Consider the following 25263-nt stretch of genomic DNA (forward strand, 5'->3'; position numbering starts at 1 on the left):
AGTACACTCCCACATTGAAGTACATTAAATAAATTACATTTACATCAGCATTATTAGTTTACAGATCGTCTACTGACTTTACTCCAACCTGGCAACCCACTAGCTTAGCAGAGCCGAGCCTCCATCCTGGCATTTGCCTTCATCCTGGTAACTCAAAGTCCCCGGACCAAAAACAGGAAGTAAGTAACTAAATCATGAGTAAAGTTCACTTTCTATTTCGAGGTGTAGCTGGTGAGCAGAGTCGGGGCAGTGTACAATGGAAATTCCTTTAAAAAACACACACACATAAATAACATTTCCCACGAAAGGCACCGTCAGCCCACCCAGACGCCATAAGTCTAACTAAAAATGGCGCCGTGTATTTTCTTGTTCATTTAAAACTGGGAGATTCAGAGATATTTCAAGTTATCCTTAAATGAAGTGCATTCAGTCTGATAATGTCACATTTTGCAGGGTAATAAGTTATTATCGTCTCCCAAATGTTGAGAAGGACTTTTATTTTTGCCTCCCACACATAGAATTATTTGGTGTTTTTAAATGTGTTTTATCTTTCTGTGAAGCACTTTGGTCCTCCTGGTGTTGCTGTAAAGTGCTATATAAATAAACTTTGATTGATTGATAGAAGGTTTGGGTGCAGGGCACACATTAAGCACATTTAATGCAAAAAGACAAAACAAAATATCTTCATTATAAAGGTTGTGATTGTAGTATATACATATTAAAGCAAACCTGATTATTTCAATCTAGGATCCAGGAAGACTTTATCAAAAGGTTGAATGGCACATAAGGGGAAATTATATTTTATTCTGATTGTATAATATTTATGTATTTACTCAAAAAGACAAATGAAAGTTTATTTTCTCCCTGATTTACAGGATGAGCTCAGACGTCAAGGAGGAAGGTGAATTAAAAGCTGTCACTTTTACACAAGACAGTGATGGGAGCATTATTCTTCACTGTTCGCCTAATGGTGTGTGTAAAAACTCCCCCACTTTGATGCAAATAATTCACAACATTATATTTTTTGTGTTTGATGTATTGATTTCTATATTGTTTGTGTGTGTAAAGATGAAGACTCTGAGCCTCTTCAGAAGAAACTTTGTGTCTCGACAGAACAAGATGATTCACCTCCTTTCTCTGTGGTTACTTTACCTGGTAAGACTTTGAATGATCTATTCTGATTTCAAGAAACATATTTACTTCAGATAAACGTCAAATGAACTATTTTAACTTGCAGAGAGGTGTAGTATCAGTGGTCATTACCACGTTTTCCTTCAGTTCATATCGGTTAATCATTATGTCCATTTATAAACATGAATACATATTTCCACCCATATCAAAAAGCATGCTTTATATCTACATATATGTTCATACAATAGCTCAAATTATTTAGTTTAAAACTTTTTTCTTCAACCCTTTTCCACCATCGCTGTACACAGGGAGGCTGCGGTTTTCACTACCGTGCTTAGTATTTGAATAATTTGCTTTTGTTTGTAGGGAACAGATTTTCACATCACACTGAAATCCCCTCTATTACTTAACCCTCATTTGCTGTAAAAGGAAATGATTCATTCTTTTCAGAGATTTCACTATATTGATTCACTTTTGTATTTATTTAGGTAACGTTCTAAAAGCTTTACTTTAGTGCATAAGAACATCATCTGCAAACAACAATCTTTTTGACTCGAGTGCTCACCGTTCATCTTGGATTTCCTTGAAGGAAATTATAAGGGTCGTAAACATTGCCCTTGATGTACTCCTGTTTTTAAAGAGGGGGTATTATGTTTTTTTTCAATCACATAGCACCAGTCTATAGCACACTACAATGATGACGAAACCTTCTGTTGGTCTGTAAATGATAGCTGTAGTGAATGTCTTGAAATAGGCCTCTGTCTCTTTAAGAACCTCTGACTCTTTCCGACACGTCCCCTCCACATGCTGTCTGTGGCATCAGTGGGGAGGAGGTTCTGCTGAGGAGCAGTGGTTGGTTACTCGGCTGGTGACAAAAGCTCGGAGGCGTCTCCAGGAGGTGGAGGCGTTCCTAGGAGGACTCAGGCAAACCTATCCCTAAAATGGCTGCCTTCAGAGTTTTTACAGATTACTCAAAAATACGTGAATGTGCCAAGGCAACACTTCAGGCATGTTTTTAATGAGGGAATGACATAATAACATGATGTAAAGCTTGAAAAAGTCGATTTTGCATAATACCCCCCCTTTAAAAAGAAAAGGACCAAACAGCACCCTTTAACTCTAATTGTAGATGTTGGATATTCATAAACAAATTTAAAGGGATATTTCAGGATTTTTGACATAGGGCCTCATTTCCTACTTATCCAGAGTGTTGCTGATTTCTGGAGATGTTTTTTAATGTAATTCATGCAGTTCTTATGTTTGAAGAGTTTCGTGGCGCGAGGCTAGTGCAAGGCTAGCGCATTTCTATGGTATCAGCTAGCCTGCATTAAAAATAGTCTTACATGCTCCACAGGGCACCTGAGGCAAATCACTTATAACGCCAGACTAACGATATAAATGTCTGTGTCCATAGAATAATTTTTGGAATATAACTGACCTTGCATCACATGAATGATCGCATTTTGAGGGACTATTTTCTAGCAAATCCCTCCGCCGCTGCGTAGCTTACAACCACAAAGCTGATCAAATATAAGTTATTTAAAATGCAAAATGGTTAAAATTACTCTATCGACACAGACATTTATATGGTTAGTCTGGCGTTATAAGTGATTTGCCTCACTGTGCTTGGGTCAGACTGTTTTTAATACAGGCTCGCTGATGTCGTAGAAATGTGCAAGCCTTGCATTAACCGAGTGCCACTCGACTCTTCAAATATAAGAACTGCATGAATTACAAAAAAAATATCTCCAGAAATCAGCAACACTCTGGATAACTAGGAAATGAGGCCCTATGTCAAAAATCCTGAAATATCCCTTTAACAAAAGTTATAGATATTACATACAATCCAAACATTACATGATACAATACTTTCCAACTCACACAACTTTATGCACTATTTTCTTTTTCATAATAGGTTTGATTCATAAACTTTCTCCCAAATGTTAACAATTGATCTAATTTGTACATCTTTCAGGCACAATTAAGTAGATATGTATAATGCTTTTTGTGTGTTCAATTTACATTTATTTTTAACACACTTTATGTTCGGTTATCATTTGTTTTGTATTTGCAATCATCTTCTCTCTTGTGCCAGAAAATAATGGGAGTTTTGAAGTAACAATGGCAGCGACGTCGGACGGAGAGCTGTCTGAGGATGGTGTAGCTCATATCCAGGTACAGGTTGACTCAAAACATGTGTACAGGATTGCCTGATTTCATGCCTTTCTTCCCCCCTTGTGCATTAAAAAGATCTTACAAGATGAGGACTCTGTTCAGAGGTCTGACATTTCACCTGTCAGTCAGGCTTGGTTTACTACCAAAGAAGACAAAGACACGTTGACCAATAAAGGTACCAAATAGTGGAATTTAGTTAAAGGAACAAGCCACTGTTTATCCATACTGAGATATGTCCTAACCTAAGTTTAGATGAGTTGATGCGTAACTGTCAGGTCGTTACACGTTACACGTATCACACAAAATTAAACATGTCAATTTTATCTTCACTTTACTGCGCGGACGTCAAAGTGCTCCTAAGGTTTTATTACGTCTTACAATATAGTTCTTTATCTGCTTAGAAAATCGACATGTTTCATTTTTTGTAACTATACTTGGATCGTGTAACTACTCACGTAACTGTATTTAAATAGTGAAAACGTGGAAGAGCTTGGTTCACTTCTAGCTTCACCCCCATTTGGCCCCATAGAGGAGAGAAGGAGAGGCTAAATGCTTACAACATCTTTGGTCTATTTGCGTGACTGAGCGCACGCGTAAAGACCAGACAGGTACGCATCAACTCATCTAAGCTCAGGTAAGAACATATCTCAGTATGGAAAAACGGTGGCCTGTTCCTTTAAGCTAGTTGTCAAAATGCTTATTGGTCCTTCTTTTATCACCCACTAAACATACTGTTTCTTACATTGAAGAAAGTTTTGCAAATGTAAAAATGGTCTGTTGCTTTATTCATAGGTCACAAGTGGAAGCAGGGCATGTGGTCTAAAGAGGAAATTGATGTTCTGATGAGCAACATTGACCGTTATGTAAAGGTGACAGCTCACTTCTGACTTACTTTTGATGTCCAACTGTACTGTTTTAATCTTACGGTATTTTATCCTGTTAGGGTCGTGGGATTGAGAGTCCGGCTGAGATTATCTTTGATATGTCTAAAGAAGAAAGAAAAGATTTTTATCGCTCTGTGGCCTGGGGTCTTAATCGACCATTGTTTGCTGTGTACAGGCGAGTTCTGCGGATGTATGACAACCGCAACCATGTTGGAAAGTCAGTACCTTCTGTTATGGAACATAACCATCATTTAATGGGTAGTTTCATAAAACCCTTGTTATTACTTCCTACAGATATACACCTGAAGAGATTGAAAAGCTAAAAACGTGAGAAAAATTCCAAGCTTACCGTAATATTACCGTAATGTTTTTGAGTTTCTTTTTACATAGTGTTATATTAATTTCACGTTTCTTATGTCAGGCTGAAGCAGAAACATGGAAATGATTGGGCAACAATTGGAGCAGCTCTTGGTCGCAGTGCGTCCTCTGTGAAAGACCGCTGTAGACTGATGAAAGACACCTGCAACACAGGTTCATTTTAAAGCTATTACTTTCTGCGCTGTCTTGTATATGCTGTCTATAATAAATAATAGCATTTCTTTGTCTAAAATAGGTAAATGGACTGAAGAGGAGGAGAGACGTCTTGCGGAGGTTGTGTATGAGATGGCAGGCGTTACGCCGGGTTCTGCAGTCACAGGAGGAGTTTCCTGGGCTGTGGTTGCAGAAAAGGTCCGTTCACGCTCAGAGAAACAGTGTCGGTCAAAGTGGTTGAACTATCTGAACTGGAAGCACAGTGGAGGGACAGAATGGACGAAAGAGGATGATCAGAACCTAATACGAAGGTACTGAGGATGTCTTATTTAACCAGCATAGGATTTGATTGAAAAACATTGTTTGATTATTGAATTTTAGGATCTCAGAGTTGGAAGTGGAGGAAGAGAATGACATAAAGTGGGAGGATCTAGCTGGAGGTTGGAGTAGCGTTCGATCTCCTCAGTGGCTTCGGTCGAAGTGGTGGAGCATAAAAAGACAAGTCACCAACCACAAGGAGATTCCATTCAGTGGTTTGAGTTTATCTTGTTTAGCACCTTCACTCAGTGTTGTGTTTATGCAGGTCACTGTTAATTATGTTTGTTGTGTGCTCAGTTCTTCTGAAAGGTTTACAAGAGCTGACGGCATCCTCACTGACCACCTCCGGGTCCGGCAGCCCTTCGTCATCATCGTCGTCAACATCGTCGTCGTCCTCCCTCCAGATCAGACTCACTCGTTTGGAGGAGAACGGTATCAGCTCCACCCCCAACTCAGTCACTGCTCTTCAGATTCCCGTTCAGATTCCTCTGCAGATAACTCACCTTGGTAAAGTTTGTATATGCCAAAGACAAATATAAATGCCTTTCAGTCATGTGACTTTGGTTGTTATGGTGGCCATTTTGAATACTGAAGTAGAATTATGCAGTGCAGTACTACAACATATAACAATATCTCTACTCAGGATTTAAATGAAAGACAACTGATCAAGAGTAGCATTATTATTTATTTCTATTTACTTGTAATCATTGCTCAAAAAAATAACAGTAAAAACATGGCCCTCGAGAGCGCAGCTTTATGTAAAGAAACCAGTGAGTCTGTGTTTAAGCTGCTCAAGACGTTAACATGCTACCGGTTAGCATTTAGCTTCAACAGCTCTCTCCAAGAGAAAGCCCTGAACCACACTCCAAACATCTAGCCTTGGATACAACATGTGACAGAGGTCAGAGCTGAGCCGTCACTGTAGTATTTCCTCAGTGTTCATAGATGTGAGCCAAACATGTGTTTATCGTGTTGAAGCCATTGGCAGTTGATTGAATCAACTGTCAATGGTTGAATGGTTTAAATGCTAACCGGTAGAATGCTAATCGGTAGAATGCTAACCGGTAGCATGCTAACGTCTTGAGTAGCTTAAACACTGACTCAGACTGAGACTCTGTTGACATGACAGACTGTAAAAATCAGTTATATTCTTGAGCAATGAATACGAGTACAAAAAAATGCCACTGTCGTCTTTCATTTTCATCCCGAGGAGAGATATTTTTACATGTTGTAGTACTGCATAATTCTACTTCAGTATTCAAAATGGCGGCTGGAACTATGGGTGATGTCATTGGAAACGCATGTATATGTTGTAGCTTGACAAACCAGAACTGCTTATAATGGCTTTGTAGTTTGATCATAACCTGGGATAAGAAAATCTAAAAACCATGTAATATACTTGCAGCCACGGATTCTTCAGCAGTAACAGGTGACAATGAAACCATCACACTGAATACAGGAGCTCTACAAACATTTGAGATTTTGCCAGTAAGATTACGCTCATACGTTTTCTCATATATCATAAACAATTGCACTAAATTGTTGACTGTTGTTCTCGTTCATTGTGAATCCTATTTGTTTATTCTTGCCTAATCCAGAGATACTATCTTTGCTTTGACATTTTGTTACCTGTGCTTCAGTCCTTCCAGCTGCAGCCAACAGGCACACCTGGGACATACTACCTCCAGACCACATCCAATCAGGGACTGCCGCTTAGCCTCTCGACCAATCAGAGCCTTCCTCTAAGTTTGACGAATAACAATACTGTCACTTTAACCAGCTCCTCGCCTCCTTCGCATGAACACATCATTCTTCACAGTCTCTCGGTCTGTTATTTTATATTAAGAGAATATTCTTTCTTAAAAAAAGTAGCGTTATATAATCTGTTATTCTTTTTGAACACCTCAGAGTGATGGCCTTTGTTCAAGTGATGGAGTTATAATTCACACTATTGCCTCTGACGCCACCTCTTCTGACTCCGTTAGCCAGTCGCAGCTGGTTGTGGAGGCAGAAGACCGTAGGGAGGACACCACAGGTCTGCTAAACTCGGCACAGAACGTTGTCACAGAAAGCCAGGAACCAATAACGGATGGTTTTACGGGAGAGGTATGAACATGTAAAATCTTTGCTTTTCAAGTCTGATGAGAGATGTTGAAAATAATCTGTAAACATGTGTCAGGAGCCGCAGCAATCGTCCGTGGAGTCTACAGTGGTGAACTCAGAGATGACATCTGGAACTGCAGTACTTATAGTTTCCCCTCACAGCATCAGTAGCACACTGACAGGTAACAACTAATTGTTATTGTTATATTATAGTGTAATTCATGCATTATTTTATCCACTTCAGATGAATTAAAGCCACACTGTGTAACATTCTTAGTAGGTTGCCACGTCTCAAGAGCAACTAAACTGTTGTAAAACTATAAACAAACATGCTCCTAATGCTCAGCGCTATTGAAGTAAAGCATTACTTTCCACGTATTTGGCTACCTGGAGTAGGGTCTGTCTGCGTCCTGCAAGAGAGACGACTACACGACTCGCCTCAGACCAGATTATTTTATTTATTGGTATATTTGGGCGGAACAGTGCGTGTTAATGAACCTACATGGAACTCATGCATGTAAACACACAACACCAGATTGCAGAGGAACGTACTGGCTTGCAGTCACAAGTAGTGACAGACCCTCATGTTTTAGGGGCATTGTACCCATTTTTTATGGCAAATTTGCCATTTAAAACCAAGTTTGGACTTTATTTTAATTCAATTTGATTTCTGTCTATTAATTTCTTCATTAAACCAAATTGTGTTATGGCTTATGTGGGCCTCAACCTATCCATGGCCATAATCTTCTATTCTATATATTCTAACGCCTAATCTAGGATCATTCTGCATATTAATTTCTTGACTTTGCATTTATGTTAGTTAAGACTTATGCTGAACTGAACTTTAGACACTAAAACAGCGGTTAAGTCGTGGAGCGTGCTTTGCTCGGCTCCTTTGTGGAGTTGGATTTTTATAAACAACGCCCACAAGACGACACGCGACGTCACTACACGACACGCCTTTCTCTCTTGCCGACCGCAGACAGATATTTATGAAATACTGTAACCACAGTAACTTCTTCATGGAGATGAGCTGGTGATGTCCCACTTCTGCAAATTATGAGTCAGGTCTGAGGACTGGCAAAAATGCTCACAATAAAGACGAGTTAGCAATAAAAGTAATCCATAATTCACTAAATTATTGTATTTTTTCCATTTATTGAGTGAAAAGTTACGCAGTGTTTAATTTTATGTTTAAGATCATTTTCAGCTCAATTTTGATTTTAAAACTAAGTGACGTGTTTTTATTTCCAATTTCTCAGATCCAATCCTGGAAAATCAGGAAGGCTCAGACTGAATTATAATCTCACAGGCTGAATTATAATCTCACAGAAAGCTGTATACAATGAGCGGTGTGTGGTAAGCGACGGATGGGCCGGTCCTGCCCAGTGACATGCATCCTCAGCACCTCAAGCACAGAAGATTTGGCAAAAGGACTGATCAATTGCTGCTACCTGGGAATTGGAACATTTTTAATATACAAGAATGTAGGAAGATGAGTCTCTTAATTAAATTGAAAATTGAGTCCCATGACCTCCTACAAAAATAAAGTAAAGATGCATTTTTATGTAAAATGTCAATGTTGACATTAAGCATTTCACCAGCAGTGGTAACAGTTTTTAGAGTTTGTGTATTTAAATTTTCCCCTGAAACCTGATGTTAAACTACAATGTTTGCATCAATATCAGACAGCAGCCAGACAGGGATTGTACATATATTTTTATTTAATAAACTTATTGGAAAAAGTTGACATTTTGTATTTTGTGACAAGGCAAACGCCTCTGTAGGAATGTTGGTCTTATTTTACCAAGTTGGATACTGATATGTTTACCAGCTCCAAAGACCACATAAATAATCTGTAAACAACCAGAGTAATTAGAAATTGGCCAGGATTATTAATAAATGACTAGCTAAGCACTATATTTTAGATACTCCTTAGTATCATAAATGCAGTGTAGAGGACTGCCATAGTAGAATGTTATTTGGTTGTATATTTTTATGACAACAAAACAAATTGTCATTACAAATGCATAGAAAAAGAACTTTGACACTAAACTTACTTGATCCAATGATTTAGTTTCACTTTTGCATCTGAAAGTTACAGATCATTCAATAATTCAACCAGTTAGGGCTCAACGCACCTAAGTTCAAACAAAAGATTTGGTTTCATGTGATTATAAAATTGTATTGGAATAAGTAATAAGATAAAACATAAACTAAGCTGATACTTCAGCAGACGTCTTGCTCAAAATATCTATTGGCTTGAGTTAGTGCAGCATTATTGTGCAAGTTTAGATGAGACACATGTCTAACAAAATTGTGCAAGGCTTGGCGGTCAGTGTAGTTCTACATTCAGTATGAGAAGAAAAGTGTTGTTTGGTTTTTACTCCTGAACTGAAATAAAATAAAGGATAATTTTATCTGTAAAAGCTAAAGCAGAAGACGGTTTGCATATATTTGAACACTGCAAAAGCTTGTACTATTGCCATGGTCTAATTGATTGTACTTATTCAGTACATGTTTAAAAAGGAAAAAAAAAAAGCTTTCAATTATATTTTGTAAAGAAAATCCACACCGAATGCTTAAATCTGCACATTACTTGCAGAAAAGATGTTTTCATCTCAACGCATCTAAAAAAGCAAAAATGGTTGGCAAAACCATGTTGAGTAACAAGCTTCCTGCAACGTAACTCTCATAGGCCAGATACGTTAGTTGAGCTATCCTCAACTGCAGCTTGTATACATCTTTCCTAAGAGGTTTTTGGCCCGATAGAAATAACAAACTGTTCAAACAAAAATTAAGATAACGGTGTGGATTTTTACTTCAACAAAATATTTGCATACTTGATAGATATTGACGCCATCTAATAATTATGGCCCAGTACAGTACATTGTCTATTCTGCACTTTGAAATGCACCCGTGTCGGTTTCTGCCCTGCACAGGGCTTGAGACTTTTGATCCCATTGAAACCCTGTAGTCTCACTTTTGGCCTGCGTGGATAATCTTTCGTCATCTTTGAATTTGCTTTTCTTCTTGATTTCTTTGACCTTGAAGTTTTTAGTTCATCCTCACTTAATGTGCTTTGATAAAGGCCATGTCGTCCCTTCTTCTCCTCTCCCAAGTGGTTACGTCTTATTGACATCATGGAAGTACAAGTTGGCACATATACAAAGCAGCACTATGGATGCCAGCATGTAGTAAATGAGTTTCCTGAATTTAGGCTCCAGGTCACCCTGTCGGTACCAAAATATCTGTGGGTACATACAAGCAAAGGTTAAAAAATGTTTTAATACTGCATGTAAATACTGCTCAGATCGTTACCAGCACTATTGTGGATCCACAAGTTAATAAGATGCACACTGCAAAAAACACGTTCAGTGGCCGGGGCGGTGTTGAAGGAAAAACAAAAGAACTGATTATTGTCACCTAGACAAAGAACAAAAAAAAATATTTGACAATTCATCCACACTGGGAAAACACAAAAGTATATCTTACTTACTAGGACAACCGATGATGCAAATCCGCCAACGACGAGATTTATAATTCGGTCCTAAGAATCAATAAGAATAATATCCACTGGAATTGACAGCGCTTGTAGTATATTTGACATCCAACATGAACAGAATCACTCAGTGCTAGAGCCAACTTGTTGACACAGTGTTAACAGCGGTACATACCCGTGCAGAGGTCTCCCCAAACAGAGGCCTGTTGTCCAGACCTCCGCTGGTCCCGTATGTCCTGGTGGTGAAGTCGTCCATGAGCACAAAGCAACCAGTCCCTCGCAGCTGTACTGTCCCACGAAAACACTGCCTCAGTGCTGCATACTTAACAGCACGTCAGAGTCCATTTGCCCGTTGTGGAGACTATTTTACCTGTCGAACCAAAAACAAAGTATAAATAACATACTTCTAAACCATTTTCTGATATTGTCCTGGCAAAACAACTCTTACACTGAAACCAGCGTCTAGTTCAACACATACAGTGGTGACTGACAGTTTTAATAATAATAATAATAATACCTTTAATTTGTAAAGCACTTTACATGAAATCTCAAAGTGCTAGTTTTAACCTTTGTGTCCTACTGTATAAAAAGGAGTGTTCTGTACAAATTTGACACTGCCTGATGATGTGTTCTTTTTGCTATTAGAAAATCAACAGCAATTTGGAAAAATTAAAAGAAAAAAATATATGAATGCAATAATTAAAATGCTTAAAAATGCAAATGACCCCGAGTATCACCAGAAGACGTCCAAGCACCACTAGCAGTGTATTGTTTATAATTTTATAATTGTTTTATTTTAAGTCACACTCCTGTAAATTTGATTTGATTTGGGAAGAGTAGCCAAAATATTTACTCAAGTAAGTGTAACGTAACTTTGAAGTTGTTTGAAGTATACATAAGTATACAAAACTTTATACAGATAAAACATGTGAGCTTGAAATTCGCATAATATATGTCTTAGAACATGTAAATAACCTTCTTGGAGAGCCATTTGCTTTCTAGGACCATTGCTTCTCATGTGTCACTTCTAACCTTTAATGAAGGAGAAAAAAAACTAATGCAAAGACCAATGCAAATTATGCATAATGTAGCTTCACACAGTATGAGAACATATAAATTATGAACGTATTATTTGTCTCATCCCCAGACACAAATGAGAACATTTAGAAATGTTGCTTCATGAGTGTATAAGAAGGCAGCAGATAAGGAAACTAAACTTTCGCAGAACCTTTCTCAGCGGAAAATGACCGAGGCAGAAAAACAAGAGGGCTATTATTAAGCATCACTAACCTGGCCTAAAGCTGCATTCCTCTGCAGCCTTGTGATACACTAGGCTTCTTAGAGGTGCCCCACATCATACATTTTCCCTCTACGTGGTGTTGATTTTGGCGCTATCCCATGACCTCCTCACCAACTTTTTTTAACAACCCATGCCTGGCAGGAAGTGTTCAGTATTGCACGCTTGTACCTGGTACTGCCGTTAGTTAAACTGAGCAAAGTCGGCTATACCTTTTTCCAAAAATCCATCCAATATATTGTTTCAGTCAAACCCCCAGTCGTCAGATAAGAGGAAATAGTGGTCAGATTGAATAGAGTGACGAAATGAATCTAGTTTGACTTCCTTCAAAACAAGAAAAAACAAATCTCGGCGATCTGAATGTGCACTACACAGATAACAGACCCCATTTACCAACCTTTATTAAAATTCCCATATTGAAGCCACTATGTGACCGTCAATAAAATGGATATAAAGCTTGCCAAAAGTTTTTACCCTCCAGGGAAAACATGTGATGTGTGAATTTGCTTACCTTTGGCTTTGCAACGAATACTTTAGCAATTCAGTTGTAAATTTCCATGGGAAGCAAACCTAATCCAATCGTTCCGGTTTGCTTTAGCACATCCATTCCTAAACACAAAACAGAGCTTTTTAAATGAATCCGATCAATCGATCAAACATACAAAAAAATAACACTATTTACAGGTAAACTAAGCTGCAAGTGGCCATCTGTAGCTATGCTAACAGAGCTAACAGTTAGCTAACCACAGCTGTCATGTAAACGCGACTACAAGCCTTATTTTAACCTTAAGCAGCCCTTACAGTCACATCACTTGCCTTAGGACTCCGCGACGACTCTATTAAAACATAACTTTATAAAGTCCAATAATCATGACAGGCCATGCATGAATTAAAGTGAATGAAGTAAATCCGGTAGCCTCAGAGCGTCTGTTAAAGGCGAACTCCTCAACTGCAGTTTAGCCGACAGTTGCGTCGGTTCACGTGCGGTCAACTGTGCGCTTTACTCACATTTTAGACCACACGTTATTAGAAAATCAGGACAGACAGATTTAAGTACAATGATGATCCTGTCCATAATAGACTACGAGTATAAATAGACTAAACAGTCTAAAATACAACAATAACCCAACAGACTCACCCGTTTCTCCTTGTTTCGAGCAAATTATATCAATGTGAAAGCTGAAAACATTACGCATAAATCCTACAATTATGTCATTAAAATTAAGATTAGCAGTCCGAGTTAGTAAAAACAAAACAAAAAACAGCCTTTCTGTGGGGTTGCTAAGTTGAATCTCACCCTCATGAATCACATGAGTGGGGTGTGACAACCCAGTGAATAATTCAAGAATAAATAAATAAATAAATAAATGTGAATTTATTCCCCCACCCCCCAAAAATAAAAATAAATAAAAATAACAACAATAATCAAGCCTTTACACACATGTTTTATTTTGAAAATAATACTTAATTGTGTAGTTAATGACAGCAGGTTCAGTCACTGGTTCAACAATCAACTGCATCTCTTGTCTTGAAGAGTCTGTGATGTCCTAATATGCGTATACTTTGACTTTATGAATCTCACAGTCTTGGCACTCTCGCTTTTTACTATAATAATAAAAGGTATTGTCTCGTCGTTGAAGTTTCCTTACAAATCCAGTCTCTGGCCATTTGTCAATCTTATAAACAAACAAAAACAGTAAAGAAGAATAAGCTGAATCCTCAGTCAAAGAATGTCACATTTATCTAACATAAACATGTTGCCACAAAGATAAATGTTTTTCATTTAGAATTCTCACCAGGGCACCATGTTTGACCTGCAGGTACTCTAACTCATCTCTGTAGCCTGCTTGCTGAAATCTGAACAGGTTTTCGACATCAGCCGTCCACACTTTAGCTCGACTCATAGAATTTGGCTTGGTCCCGGACATGTTGCAGTGGTGATGCTGAAATCAGACACTTAAATTCATCAACATGGTCTGGGTGGGACATAACTTGCAGCTGTAAAACTACTGCTAAGGTCCAAGGTGCATACAAACTAGTGGCCAAAATTTTACATTTAATAGGCCTACATTTTATTTGCCTCCATTACTCAAATAGTGGAACTCGAGAAAACGTAAAAAACAACAACCGTGTGTCATAATCATAGACCATAAAATACCGATATATGGTCAGTGGTCAGAATTGCTGGGTTTCAGGTGACGTCACAGCGTTCTAAAGGCCTATGATATTCATACAGGTAGGGGGCAGGTAAAATTATTTTCTTTATGAGGACATTTTTGGTGTTGTAGAGAGATGGGCCCAGTCAATGATATTAATGATACGTTTTGTAATACATACATTTTCTTTTCAGATACTACTTGTGAAAGTGTAATGCAGTTAATAGGAACAACTGGCCCACCACATTCTAGAACCTAAAAACAACCAATAGAGTTTAGGATTGTGAGGTCATATCGCATTGCCTTAATATGGGATGGGCTGCAGATTTTAAAATGCAAAATACTGGAGTAATTGGTCAGATTAAAACATTTGGATACTACAGTGTGTTAGATGAATTTACCAGTAGTGGTTCAGCAGCCAATGGAGTTCTTCCACAACTTTTTCTACACTTTGCGACAGTTTTTAACTAATGTTATACAAATTGTCTGGACCATGTTTGCTAGTACCACCAAAGAGTGAATTTATATAATTCCTCTAGTAAAGTTACACAATTGATCCTGGAGCATGACTCCTACGTTCACGATTGTGATGTCATATCGCTAAGCATCATGGGATTTGCAGCAATAAAAAACTAATGGAGTTTTAAAATCTAAATTACTGGAGTTATTGTTGACACTTGGTTAGATGGATTTACCAGACGTGACCCAGCAACTAACGGAGTTGCTCCACAGCTTTTTTCCTCACTTTTATACTGTTTTTAGCTAATGTTAGTATATGTTTGCTAACAACCACAAACATGGAGCTCCATGATAACAGTCGATTTTCCCGAACTCTACAGGCCACCGGGATGGAAAGCAAAGGCACCAAGCTAACTGAGTCACTGAAAGGTCAAATATACATCAATATCAACTCATGCATGTAAACATGCCACGCCGGATTGTAGCCATGGGCCATCTCTTGTCCCCCACGCACTCTGATTCACCCAGACTGAGTGGCACATGTTTTTATTGGAAGGGGTAAATGGAGTACATGGAGGAAACCCACGCAGACAGGGGCTGAACATGTACAGAAAGGCCCCGTCCTGCTGGCAAAATTTTCTTTTCACCAAGTAACATTTGCATAATAAACTTCCTGATTGGCCAGTCGCTGAAGCTCCTTTCCTGTGGAGCTCCACACCTCCATAGGACAACGCTGTCTTAAACTAATCCAAAACTAACCCTAAACCTAACCTTAACCCTAACCTAAAGCAGAACTAAGTAACTTGTTTACGTTAATAAATCCTTTCGTAGTCCCTCTGGGGGCAATACAAGTGTTAATGGGATGATTGGGATGATTGTAATTGGGCTGTGGCACAATGTGCCTTTCTGTCAGCATAGTATTTACTCTGATGAGTAAAAAAAACATGCTATGACACCTGCAGTGGTGCTTATGGCTTCTAAAGGCATACATTACTTAATTATGCTTTAAAGGCGCATTATGCAACTTTTTAAGTAGTAAATTTGTGCTTTTGACCTATCAGTGATCAATGGCTGTATAGGTGGTTAACTTGGCACCTTTGCTTTTCATCCTGGTGGCCTGTAGAACACACCAGGATCAATTTTATTAACTTTTTTATTGGGTTTCTGGTTGGTCATCTGAATGAAATGTATACGTACCCACGGAGACAGTTCGATCAGCAGAGAAAACAAAGGCCAATGCTGGCATGGAAAGTAAAGGTGCCATATTAACCACTCAAAACAGCCGCAGGGCCACTGAAAGGTCAATTCCTAACTTTGTCTGTTAGGTGAGCACGAATCTAACCAGTCCGAGTCAAAAGGCAAATATCATCAGGAGGGGAAAAAAGGTGTCTGGGGACCTTTCTAGCTAGCTGTTAAGTGTGAGAGCGATATAACCGCAGTGCCACCGTGCCACCTACTTATTGGGTGAAATGTTACACAGTGTAGCTTTAAGCATCTAGCTAGCTAACTTCGAGCTGGCAAGTTATGTTGGCAGAGAACTTACAAAACGCATTCAGCGCAGAACCTGTCACTGAAAACTGATCACATCTGCACACATCGCTAGCACACAACCCAATAACCCAACACTACTATGGATATCATGGGAAATAGCTGACATCACAAAAAAGCATTACAGATTCAACCCACCTTTCTTCCTGGCCAGGCGGTAAATTGAGACGTTGTCCCCGATGTTAACTTGTTGATAGCTTTCCTCGGTTGCCTAGCAACTATTCACGGCGTTGTTGACCGTAGATTGGTGATGATGGATATATCTGTATGAACAAAGATTATGTTGTAGAGAATATAGAGGGGTTACAAATACATCCTTTTAATTGTAAATAGAACTGTCAACATCCATAAGTGTCAAAACAAATATGTATTATATAAACTTCGTAACTCCGTGTTGACACTCGCTGACTTCTGTCGTTATTACACCATCTGCATTATCGTTTGATCCGATAGTTATATTGCACTATCATCGAATTTGATTTAGTTTAGTCTTGAATAATCACATGCTCGTAAATGAACAGTAGAGGGCGACACCGCGTAAACCAGCCGCTGGCGTCCAGCTTCAGAAAGAGGAAGAATCGTGGGCGGGACGAATAAACATGATCACAAACCGGAGTGAAAAGATAAACGTAATTTCACTAAGGAATTTCCCATGATATTTGTCAAAGAAAACCAAGGATGAGTTCGTTTGCAGGTCGAATGAAAGAGTATCCGAGCATTTCTTTGGACAGATATGATCGTGAGAATTTACATGCCCGGGCATATTTCCTTTCCCACTGCCACAAAGGTAAGTTTAGCATCCTCTCCATCGGACCAAACATACCAATGGCTTCCACTCTGTGCCAACAGCTGCGAATATGATAAGATTTACAGTGAGCTAAAAACCGACCTTCTGATTCAATTAGATCATATGAAAGGACTCAAGGGACCACAGCTTAAGAGAAAGCTACTGTCCAGGTAAATACGGAACAATGAAATCAATAACTACACGGACCCCGCTCTCACGTTTCCTGTTTTGAACTGTACAATGAAGTAAATAACATCAAAAACACAAGAACTGAACATTTAAATTGTGCCCCTACAGTCGTACAGTCCGTCTCTATTGCTCATTTGTGACCAAGGAACTTTTACTGAGCAACCCCAAGTATTCTTTCTGGGAGGACTACATTGTAAGTTGTTTTTTGTTTTTTTGTTTTTTACACCACACAAAATACAAGTAACTAGGAATTCATTTTGTTTTAGGTTCCTTTGGAGCTTGAAAGTCCAACTCAGATTTCCTTGGTGGATGAAGCATCAGGGGAGGTAAAATAATAATCAGCATCATCATTATAATCATCAAGTCTCAGTTGAGTTCTAAAGGGAGTACGACTTAAGTGAATCATTTATTTCACAGAAAGAAGACATTGTAGTTACATTGCTTCCTGCAGGTCATTGTCCTGGCTCTGTCATGTGAGTGTGAAAATATGGTTTTAAGGAGTATCTTATTTTGAAAATAACTATGTGCTGCTATCCTTTTCTAAAGGTTCCTTTTTGAGGGATGCCAAGGAAATGTGTTGTACACTGGAGACTTCAGGTTAGCTCTAGGAGATGCTTCAAGGATTGAACATTTACACTCTGGCAGCAGGTTTGTTGCTTCTTCTTAGTTTTTGTAAATCCCAGTTGTGTAATAATTGTAATAAATATATATGATCAACAATAACAATATTGCACTAGTTTTACATCGCTTTTCAAGATCAGCTGCTTTACACTTTCATTATTCATTCAGCTGGTGTTTGCAGCTGCTGCTGCTCAAGTTGACTGATAAAGATGAAACTGCTAATATGAACAATTATCCGCTCCAACCACCACCAACACAACATTCAAACTTGAGCAATGTCATCAGTTTTTAGTTAGCACCAGTCAAACTGGGATTTGTGATCTGTGGATGAAGTTGCTGTTGTGGAGTTATTGTGCAATGCAATTGAATTGTTCTTTAGCTTTTATTCTTTCAGAATATCTTTTTTAAATAAATTAAAATGTTCATATAATAGATTGTATATAACCTATTCTTTGTTTTTTTTCTTTTGTTTACGTTCCTTTGTATTACTTTACTGTATGGATTCCTTCGGCCCACTCCTTTTGAGTAGTGTTAACTGCTCAAATAAACAAATAAACTAAACTAAATATTTTATTTCACAGGGTGAAAGATGTCCAGAGTGTATATCTGGATTCTACTTTCTATGACCCACGTTTTTACCAAATCCCAGCACGGGTAAGATTCTGTCTTTGTTTGATCCAGCAATACCAAGTCATAGTTTCTCTCCAACAATCAATGAAATTAAGCATGAACATACCGTGGGGAAAAAAGGGAAACTGACCAAATACTTTTTCCCCTCACTGTACGTGATAATGTTTGATAACAATCGGTGTGTTTCTACAGGATATCTGCTTGAATGGTATTTCAGAGCTTGTGGGAAACTGGATCAGTCAAAGTCCATATCATGTTGTGTGGCTTAACTGCAAAGCTGCTTATGGATATGAATATCTATTCACCAACTTAGGGGAGGAGTTCAAAACCCAGGTTACAGATAAAAACACAGTATTTGCAAGTGTAATATATGTATGGGCTTCATTGTGTTTACTATTCTTTTAGATCCACGTCAACAATCTAGCAATGTTTAATAAAATGCCTGAAATACTTCACTATGTAACCACTGACAAAAGAACGCAAATCCATGCCTGTCGACATCCAAAGGTTATTTACAGTACTGTATTGAAAATTATGACTAAACTATATAACAAGATTTTTGAATGTACTTAATTGCATCTTGCTTTTCCCTCATTATGTGTCCAGGATGAGGAGTTTTTCCAGGGGAACCGTTTGCCTTGTGGATGTAGAGCTGCTGATGGGACTTCCCTCCGGATCATAAGCATTAAACCATCTACCATGTGGTTTGGAGAAAGGAGCAAGAAAACTAATGTTATAATAAAGTAACTACTATGGTCTCATAATCTGTATGTCAACAAAACACTATGCTAATCATTTTTTTGTCATATATGATCCACAGAACAGGAGCTAGTTCTTTCAGAGCCTGCTTTAGTTTTCATTCTTCTTATTCTGAAGTGAGTTAATTCACTTGCACAGAGTTTTCTATTAGCACATTTTATTTTATTTGTCTTTATGTGCTTAACTTTCAGATTAAGGACTTCTTGTTGTATCTCAAACCAGTTAATGTCTATCCCAGTGTCATTCCTATTGGCAAGACACTGACTGAGGTCACCCAGCTGTGAGTGACCGAATATTAAAAATATACATGTGAAAGAGAAGAATCTTGTAAAATGATGTGTTTTTCATTGCTTGGATCATTACAGGTTGAATGAAATGTGCCGAAATCAGTCGGACCCTGAGGCATTTATATACAAGCCGTTGGGAGTTCTTAAACGCACCAAATTAGAGCAATCTTTTCGTGGTGAGACAAATAACCTGAAGGATTTTGTGAATGCATTTCAGATTTTAACTTCATTATTTTTCTATGCAAAAATATGTAGATCCAGACAGTGATGATGGGTTGTTTGATGGACAAAACCTGGCACCAGTGAGGAAAAAAACACCTGTGCAACTCGAAATACTAAAAGGTAACAAATTAGATATGTTTTTTTTTTTGTATTTTTACAAATATTTATAACAAAAACATTTTTCTATTACAGAAAACACATTCAAAAACTCTGAAACTGAGCAGATTTGTGAGTCTGTGCCTACAATAATTCCTGAAGACCAGCTACGCTCACACAACTACCTTGATTGCACTGAGTCTAATGATGAAGAGGATGGTGGTGATGAAGATGAGGAGGAGGAGGAAGTGGGAAAAGGCGACATGTCTCTTAAAAATGATGAGATAGTAAAATCAGAGAAGAATAGAGACCAAATGCCATCAACTGATCCTCCAAAATGGGAGGACTTTTTTACCACCGATATGTTGACAGACAGCCAGACGAGCCAATCACAGTCATCTTCCACTCAACTGTCAGACTCACAAACACCTGACCTGTTCAGTGAAGAAACTGATGAAGAGGAAGAAACACCAGACTCCAGTGAAAGCCATGAAAGTCTGTCATCATCCCAGTCCAGTCTGTCAAATCATGCTAATAACTCAACACAGAACCAGAGTTCAACTTTACCTGACACAATACTTCTGAAACCAGGGCAAAGCCATTTGAGTTTCATTCAGAATGAGAGGTCTGTCCAGCAGGACATACAGGACCTCCCAGACTCTCAAACCTCATCAGACTTCGACATTCCCTGCACACCAGAGTCAAAGGTACCCCAGCCTGAAGAGCTGCTGGAGCTGTACAGGATACTAGCCTCTGGAGAGGATGTGTTACCTCGGAAAGGACATTAAACTTTTCTATGATGCAAACCAAAACCTTTTCCTACAGCCACACACTGTTTATATTCCATATATTGTTTTCAGCTATGTTTTTACAATACTGTTTGATCCTGGAATTGCATTGTTGCTTTAGGTTGTGGAGGGTGGCAGAATTTCATTGACAACCTTTTATTTACATTCCATTTCATATGTACATTTAAGTCTCATTTTTAAGGCTGGCCTTCAACCAATCTAACCTTAACGTCTAACCTATGCACTTTATATACTACTGCACTATAGAGCTCTTGTGCACCTGCCTCATGTCAGTTGAGACTAGTGGTCTGTAAGTAGAGCAACTGAATTAAAGAAATCTTCACAGTCTTGTGACATGTTGTACTCTCTTATTCTCATGCACTGCTTTACATATTCAAGTTTTTTAAAATGAAAAAAAAAACAAAACCATATATTACCACTCTACAAACAAATGTGCTAAATGTACATTTTTTGTAATATTCAATAAATCAGCTACACCAAAGTTCTACCAGTAAAAAAAAAAGGTATATCATGTTTGTATTTGTAAAAGTATTGTCACAGGATTGGAATTATGTTCCTCTATATTCAACTATAAACATCTTTAAAAAAAAAAGTGCACTCCTTATTGAGATGATGTGAGCTGCACAGGCTCAACACTTCCATATTCATCCCAACGGAGATGAGAATCTGCCCCTGTCATCTCTCCACAGGAGCCACTAATGAGCTGGGGAGGACGGCCTGCTGTTCGCTTCCCAAAGTTACCTAGAGTATATATATATAAAGTTGTGCCAATAAGTTTACACACCCTGGTGGATTTTTTTTCTTTGAGAAATGTCCCAAAAAAATCCACCAGGGTGTGTAAACTTATCGGCACAACTGTGTAACAGTTATTGGCCGATCTATCATTGCTGCTGTGGCAGTTTAATTTCAACCATATCGACCACATCCAGGTCAGGCACAGTCTTGGTTCAGTCACCCCGGGGTGCAGGGTGGGACTGGTGAAGGCTATCCCATCACTGTCGGTGCTTCTCATTTTAAGCTTGGCAGGTGGCTTTGTTTAAAAGCATAAAACCTATAGAAGAGGATGAAAACATACTCATAACACAGTAATATTAACTTCACAAAAGACACTATAAAAACATTGATGATCATAAAATAGGCCTCGTTGTTGAAATAATCGACAAGAGCAAGTACAGACCTGGTTCATTAAAATTATTGTCCATTTCCCCACAGTGGCTTCCTCAGGGACGCCGAGTCTCGCTCGCTCTCTGTGGACGACAATCTCATTAACTCAACACACACGTCTATGAACAAAAGTCTTGAAGCAACTCCATTGTGAGACAGAAAACAAAACTGCAGTATTCTCATTTTTTACATAAACATCAACAGTCAGAGCTGTAAGGATGTTTCTTCTCCCATGCTCTCCTGACCTGCACGCTCCACAGGAAATGATGTGTGTGTGTATCACAGAGAATTGGACATGAATGCTCTCACATGCACATATGCGTACACACCAAGGCAACTACACAAGTAAAACGTCACTGTCATTTCCCTAAAGCCTGTGCAGTCATAGGGTTTGGAAGAAACAGGCAACATTCTGTAATGTTGCAGTGCAGAAATAAAAGTGTAGCTTTATAATGCATAGTTCGAGGTGTGAGCTTTAAAGATAAACAATATGTGAACCATTTGAAAGGATTGGGGTATGGATATTTCTATAGCTGATACTTACCTCTGAGAGATCCAATCTGCACTGTGGGAATGTTGCTTACGTCTGTAGGTAAGCCCACATAGACGCCTCCATAGTCCCTGATCTCACATACACAAAATTATTGAGAAGCACATATATATATATATATATGGCTGTTAATGTGTTCAGTGCCGCTTTTATCTCCTACTTTCGTTTGTCGTCATCTGCTTCAGCGTCATCTGACCTGTTCACAAAATGTAACATACAAACACATGGTTTCAAATCTGCTGTGAAGATAATCGAAAAAGAATGTGGGACGATTCAGAAGAACGAATGACAAAATATGAAACACACTTACACTTTTGATGGACATTCTGGATAAGCTGATGGAAACAGTGGCACAAAAGAATAAGATTAGGGCATAGTTACAATTCAGCATTACACTACTCATTGATTCACATTTTTGCTTGAAAGTAGTCAGCATTTCTTTTCCTTACTGTGCACAGCAAAATTATTATAGTCCATTCCTATTATATTCATTGTGTACAAAGATACAGGGTAACACTTTAGAATACGGCCTGGTAACTCCTACGTAGTTACTGTGGTATATTCCAGGTACTTACAGTGGTATTTCATAGTGCACTTCAGTAGTAATTCCTAAATACTTAAAGTGGTAGTTTCTATGTAATAACAATGAAGGTACTAGATATGTGCTAAGTAATGGATACTTATGATTGAAACTACTAGATAGGCGTACCTTAAGTGGTAGTTACTAGGTACTTTTAGTGGTAAGAATTGGCATAAAAGTGGGATATGGTAGCTGCCGGTACTAATATGATTGTTGCTTATGATTATGATGACTATAAACAAAAAATTAAAATCATTTTAATAACACAAGAGTCTCTTTTTTTATTACAGTGTTTTCCTTGTGCTTGAAACTTGTTTTGAAATGGTAAACTCTATATTGCTCTATATTGAGTCTTTTCTGTGCTACTTATTCCATATGAATAATAAAGAAACTTGTTTCCTTTATGTTGTTTATAGTCATACAATCCTAACTAAATCATACATAATTTCTATAAATTACCTCTGAATGTATCTAGAAGAACCAGTTTTACTGCCTAGGAATTGCTGTTGTAGTATCCTTGAATTACTTCAATAAGTAGCGGAGACCGGGACTATTTGTCACACGGGGTAATTTGTCACGTTGTTTTTTATAGCCACACTAGGGGGCGCTGTTTGCTGGTACTGATATATAATAATATTATATATCAGTAGAGATTACCAATCCACATATTATGTGGATTGGTAATCTCTTCCAATAATAATTTTGTCATTTGGACTGAAGACATGAGGAGAAGACACATTTCAATAGTTTTTATGCTTTTTTCCAAACTTTAATGTTTGGGTTATTTCTGTGATGAGAGCTTTCCTTTAGTTAGTGCCTTAAACAAAAGACACTGATCTGAAAGACAGAGAGCTTCGATTTGAGCCATTTTAGAGTTAACACACTAAATCTGTTTTCTAGCTCTTATCTCAAATATCAAGGTAACATAAAAAAAACCATTAACATAGTGATGACCAACCCCACACCTTATGACAACTTCCTCCACATATATGGGGCACATAATTGTCACAGTCGATTTTATTGTGTTTGACTATTTATTGCAATATGAAGAAAAAGAGAGCCAGGTCAATTTCAAGTCAAGGGTTCAAGCTTTCATTTAAGGCAGGTCTAACTCTTGTGGGATTTTCTGTTGATGAGCAGCAAATAAATAAAAAAAAGTGTGACAAATAGCCCCTGTCTCCCCTATCATAGATGTACCACATAATTAGATTTACGGGCCTTTGCATCTATTAGTTACCGCTGTATACCTTAAAGTACCATTTTTATTACTTAAGATGTACCACAATGGAATTACTAGTTATTACCACTGTAAGTACCATGGATGTACCGGGCTGTATTAAAGGGGCTAGGTGCATGTTAGCCATTTTATACTCACCACTGCCACCTCAGGTCATACGTGTAACTGCACCTTCTACATTAAGCGCGTGCATGATGGCAACTCGGGCCAAGTGACACCTTTTTGAGTGACAGTGCAGGATTTTAGAGGCAGTTGTGGTGAACAGGTTCTACACCTTAAGACATTGTTGGAACATTTAGGGGGAGGAAAATAGATAATTTTAGCATTTTTAAACTCGTATAGTCCCTTTAAGTGTTACCAGATACAGTATATATTTGAATTTTTAAAAAAAATGTCACTGTAGTCAATGTCGGTGGAGCTATAGCTTTACCTCCTCCACCCACAGCACAACGTTGAGCAGCAGGTCTTATTAAGCTCTGTGAAATCACAGTAGGCCTATTACATTTAGAAAGAAAATGCATTATAAAAATGTCATATATGTTTGTCAATTGATATTATTAAACAATTTTCAAACTCAAATGTATGCAAGTTTGTTCACAAATGACATCAATTTAGTGTTCTGTACTGCCATCGTTAACACAAGTGTATAATTAAAAGTGCAAAAAGAGCAGACTTAAAACTCACCTACTTTGCTGCAGAGGTTGGGGTCGTTTGCTGGCGAGGTTGGAGAGGAATTTCCACATCCCATGTTCCGACGCATGAAGTTGACCACAAAGCACGAGGTGTCTGTCTTTTTGTGAGCCGACAGAGGGATTGAAAGAGTCCAAGGGCAACAGGACTCGGGGATGGGAGGTGGGGAGGTGGAAAGGTGGAGAGAGGGAGGGAGGGATCCCATGCTGTTGAGGGAGCTCCAGCTCATTGTGTGTTTGAGAGCGAGAGACGTGCGCTGTGCAGACCTCACTGCTTGTGAAAACCACATTAATACAATAGGAGTGCAGAGGCTGGCCAATCAGTTTCGATTTAATTTGGACATCATTTTAAATAGTCTAACACGGAGTGATGATTTTTTTTGACCATGCAAATATTAAGGTTAATATGAAGGTAGAGGGTTGTGTAGATTCCAAGATCCGAACATTCAAGGTAGGACTCAATTATTTTACGTGCATGGGCCAAAATATATACATAAAATAAACCCTACCAGAAGTGGCCTATGAAGTAGCCAATGCAA

At 38.3% G+C, this 25263-nt stretch overlaps 5 protein-coding genes across 9 annotated transcripts in view; 2 read left to right on the forward strand and 3 right to left on the reverse strand.

Moving 5' to 3' along the window:
• Positions 1 to 75: 75 nt before the first annotated feature.
• dmtf1 (cyclin D binding myb-like transcription factor 1) lies at positions 76 to 8454 on the forward strand. Of its 2 annotated transcripts, none has more exons than XM_079551777.1 (17): positions 76 to 179; positions 876 to 970; positions 1069 to 1155; positions 3227 to 3306; positions 3382 to 3481; positions 4099 to 4175; positions 4250 to 4407; positions 4485 to 4517; positions 4612 to 4721; positions 4804 to 5032; positions 5103 to 5254; positions 5337 to 5546; positions 6445 to 6527; positions 6680 to 6865; positions 6948 to 7145; positions 7222 to 7324; positions 8405 to 8454. In XM_079551777.1, exons 2-17 carry the CDS (start codon positions 877 to 879, stop codon positions 8437 to 8439), a joined length of 1935 nt encoding a protein of 644 aa, XP_079407903.1. In that variant the 5' UTR covers positions 76 to 179; position 876; the 3' UTR covers positions 8440 to 8454. The 2 variants fall into 2 exon arrangements, with proteins under 2 accessions (XP_079407903.1, XP_079407904.1); XM_079551778.1 differs by having other exon boundaries at positions 1114 to 1155.
• Positions 8455 to 8875: 421 nt separating this feature from the next.
• tmem243b (transmembrane protein 243, mitochondrial b) overlaps positions 8876 to 25263 on the reverse strand; it is a 129488-nt gene continuing 113100 nt past the window's right edge. Inside the window, exons 1-7 of one of the 4 annotated variants that reach the window (XM_079582950.1) lie at positions 12774 to 12931; positions 12453 to 12567; positions 11620 to 11676; positions 10820 to 11014; positions 10642 to 10692; positions 10464 to 10568; positions 8876 to 10393 (exon numbers count right to left, since the gene is read on the reverse strand). In XM_079582950.1, the coding sequence (XP_079439076.1) occupies positions 10268 to 10393; positions 10464 to 10568; positions 10642 to 10692; positions 10820 to 10900 (363 nt within the window). In that variant the 5' untranslated portion in view covers positions 10901 to 11014; positions 11620 to 11676; positions 12453 to 12567; positions 12774 to 12931 and the 3' untranslated portion in view covers positions 8876 to 10267. Of the gene's footprint in view, positions 10394 to 10463; positions 10569 to 10641; positions 10693 to 10819; positions 11015 to 11619; positions 11677 to 12452; positions 12568 to 12773; positions 12932 to 13079; positions 13099 to 25263 lie in introns of those variants that run through there. The other 3 variants (XM_079582952.1, XM_079582949.1, XM_079582951.1) reach the window with 3 other exon arrangements.
• meig1 (meiosis/spermiogenesis associated 1) lies at positions 13379 to 13869 on the reverse strand (the record flags this gene model as incomplete). The annotated part of the gene is made up of 2 exons (XM_079551770.1): positions 13379 to 13617; positions 13738 to 13869. The coding sequence occupies 2 exons, from the start codon at positions 13867 to 13869 to the stop codon at positions 13489 to 13491; spliced, it is 261 nt and encodes an 86-aa protein (XP_079407896.1). The 3' UTR covers positions 13379 to 13488.
• Positions 16686 to 20837, forward strand: dclre1c (DNA cross-link repair 1C, PSO2 homolog). Its single transcript, XM_079582821.1, has 15 exons — positions 16686 to 16891; positions 17010 to 17061; positions 17189 to 17273; positions 17347 to 17406; positions 17498 to 17553; positions 17627 to 17728; positions 18283 to 18355; positions 18524 to 18664; positions 18737 to 18838; positions 18938 to 19074; positions 19152 to 19206; positions 19282 to 19370; positions 19456 to 19553; positions 19633 to 19719; positions 19792 to 20837. Exons 1-15 carry the CDS (start codon positions 16783 to 16785, stop codon positions 20481 to 20483), a joined length of 1938 nt encoding a protein of 645 aa, XP_079438947.1. The 5' UTR covers positions 16686 to 16782; the 3' UTR covers positions 20484 to 20837.
• LOC306959344 (uncharacterized protein) lies at positions 21696 to 24954 on the reverse strand (the record flags this gene model as incomplete). The annotated part of the gene is made up of 5 exons (XM_079551432.1): positions 21696 to 21751; positions 22213 to 22289; positions 22379 to 22414; positions 22529 to 22553; positions 24720 to 24954. The coding sequence occupies 5 exons, from the start codon at positions 24952 to 24954 to the stop codon at positions 21696 to 21698; spliced, it is 429 nt and encodes a 142-aa protein (XP_079407558.1).

Source organism: Gobius niger, assembly GCF_951799975.1.
Source record: "Gobius niger genome assembly, chromosome: 2".
Classification (NCBI taxonomy): Eukaryota; Metazoa; Chordata; class Actinopteri; order Gobiiformes; family Gobiidae; genus Gobius; species Gobius niger.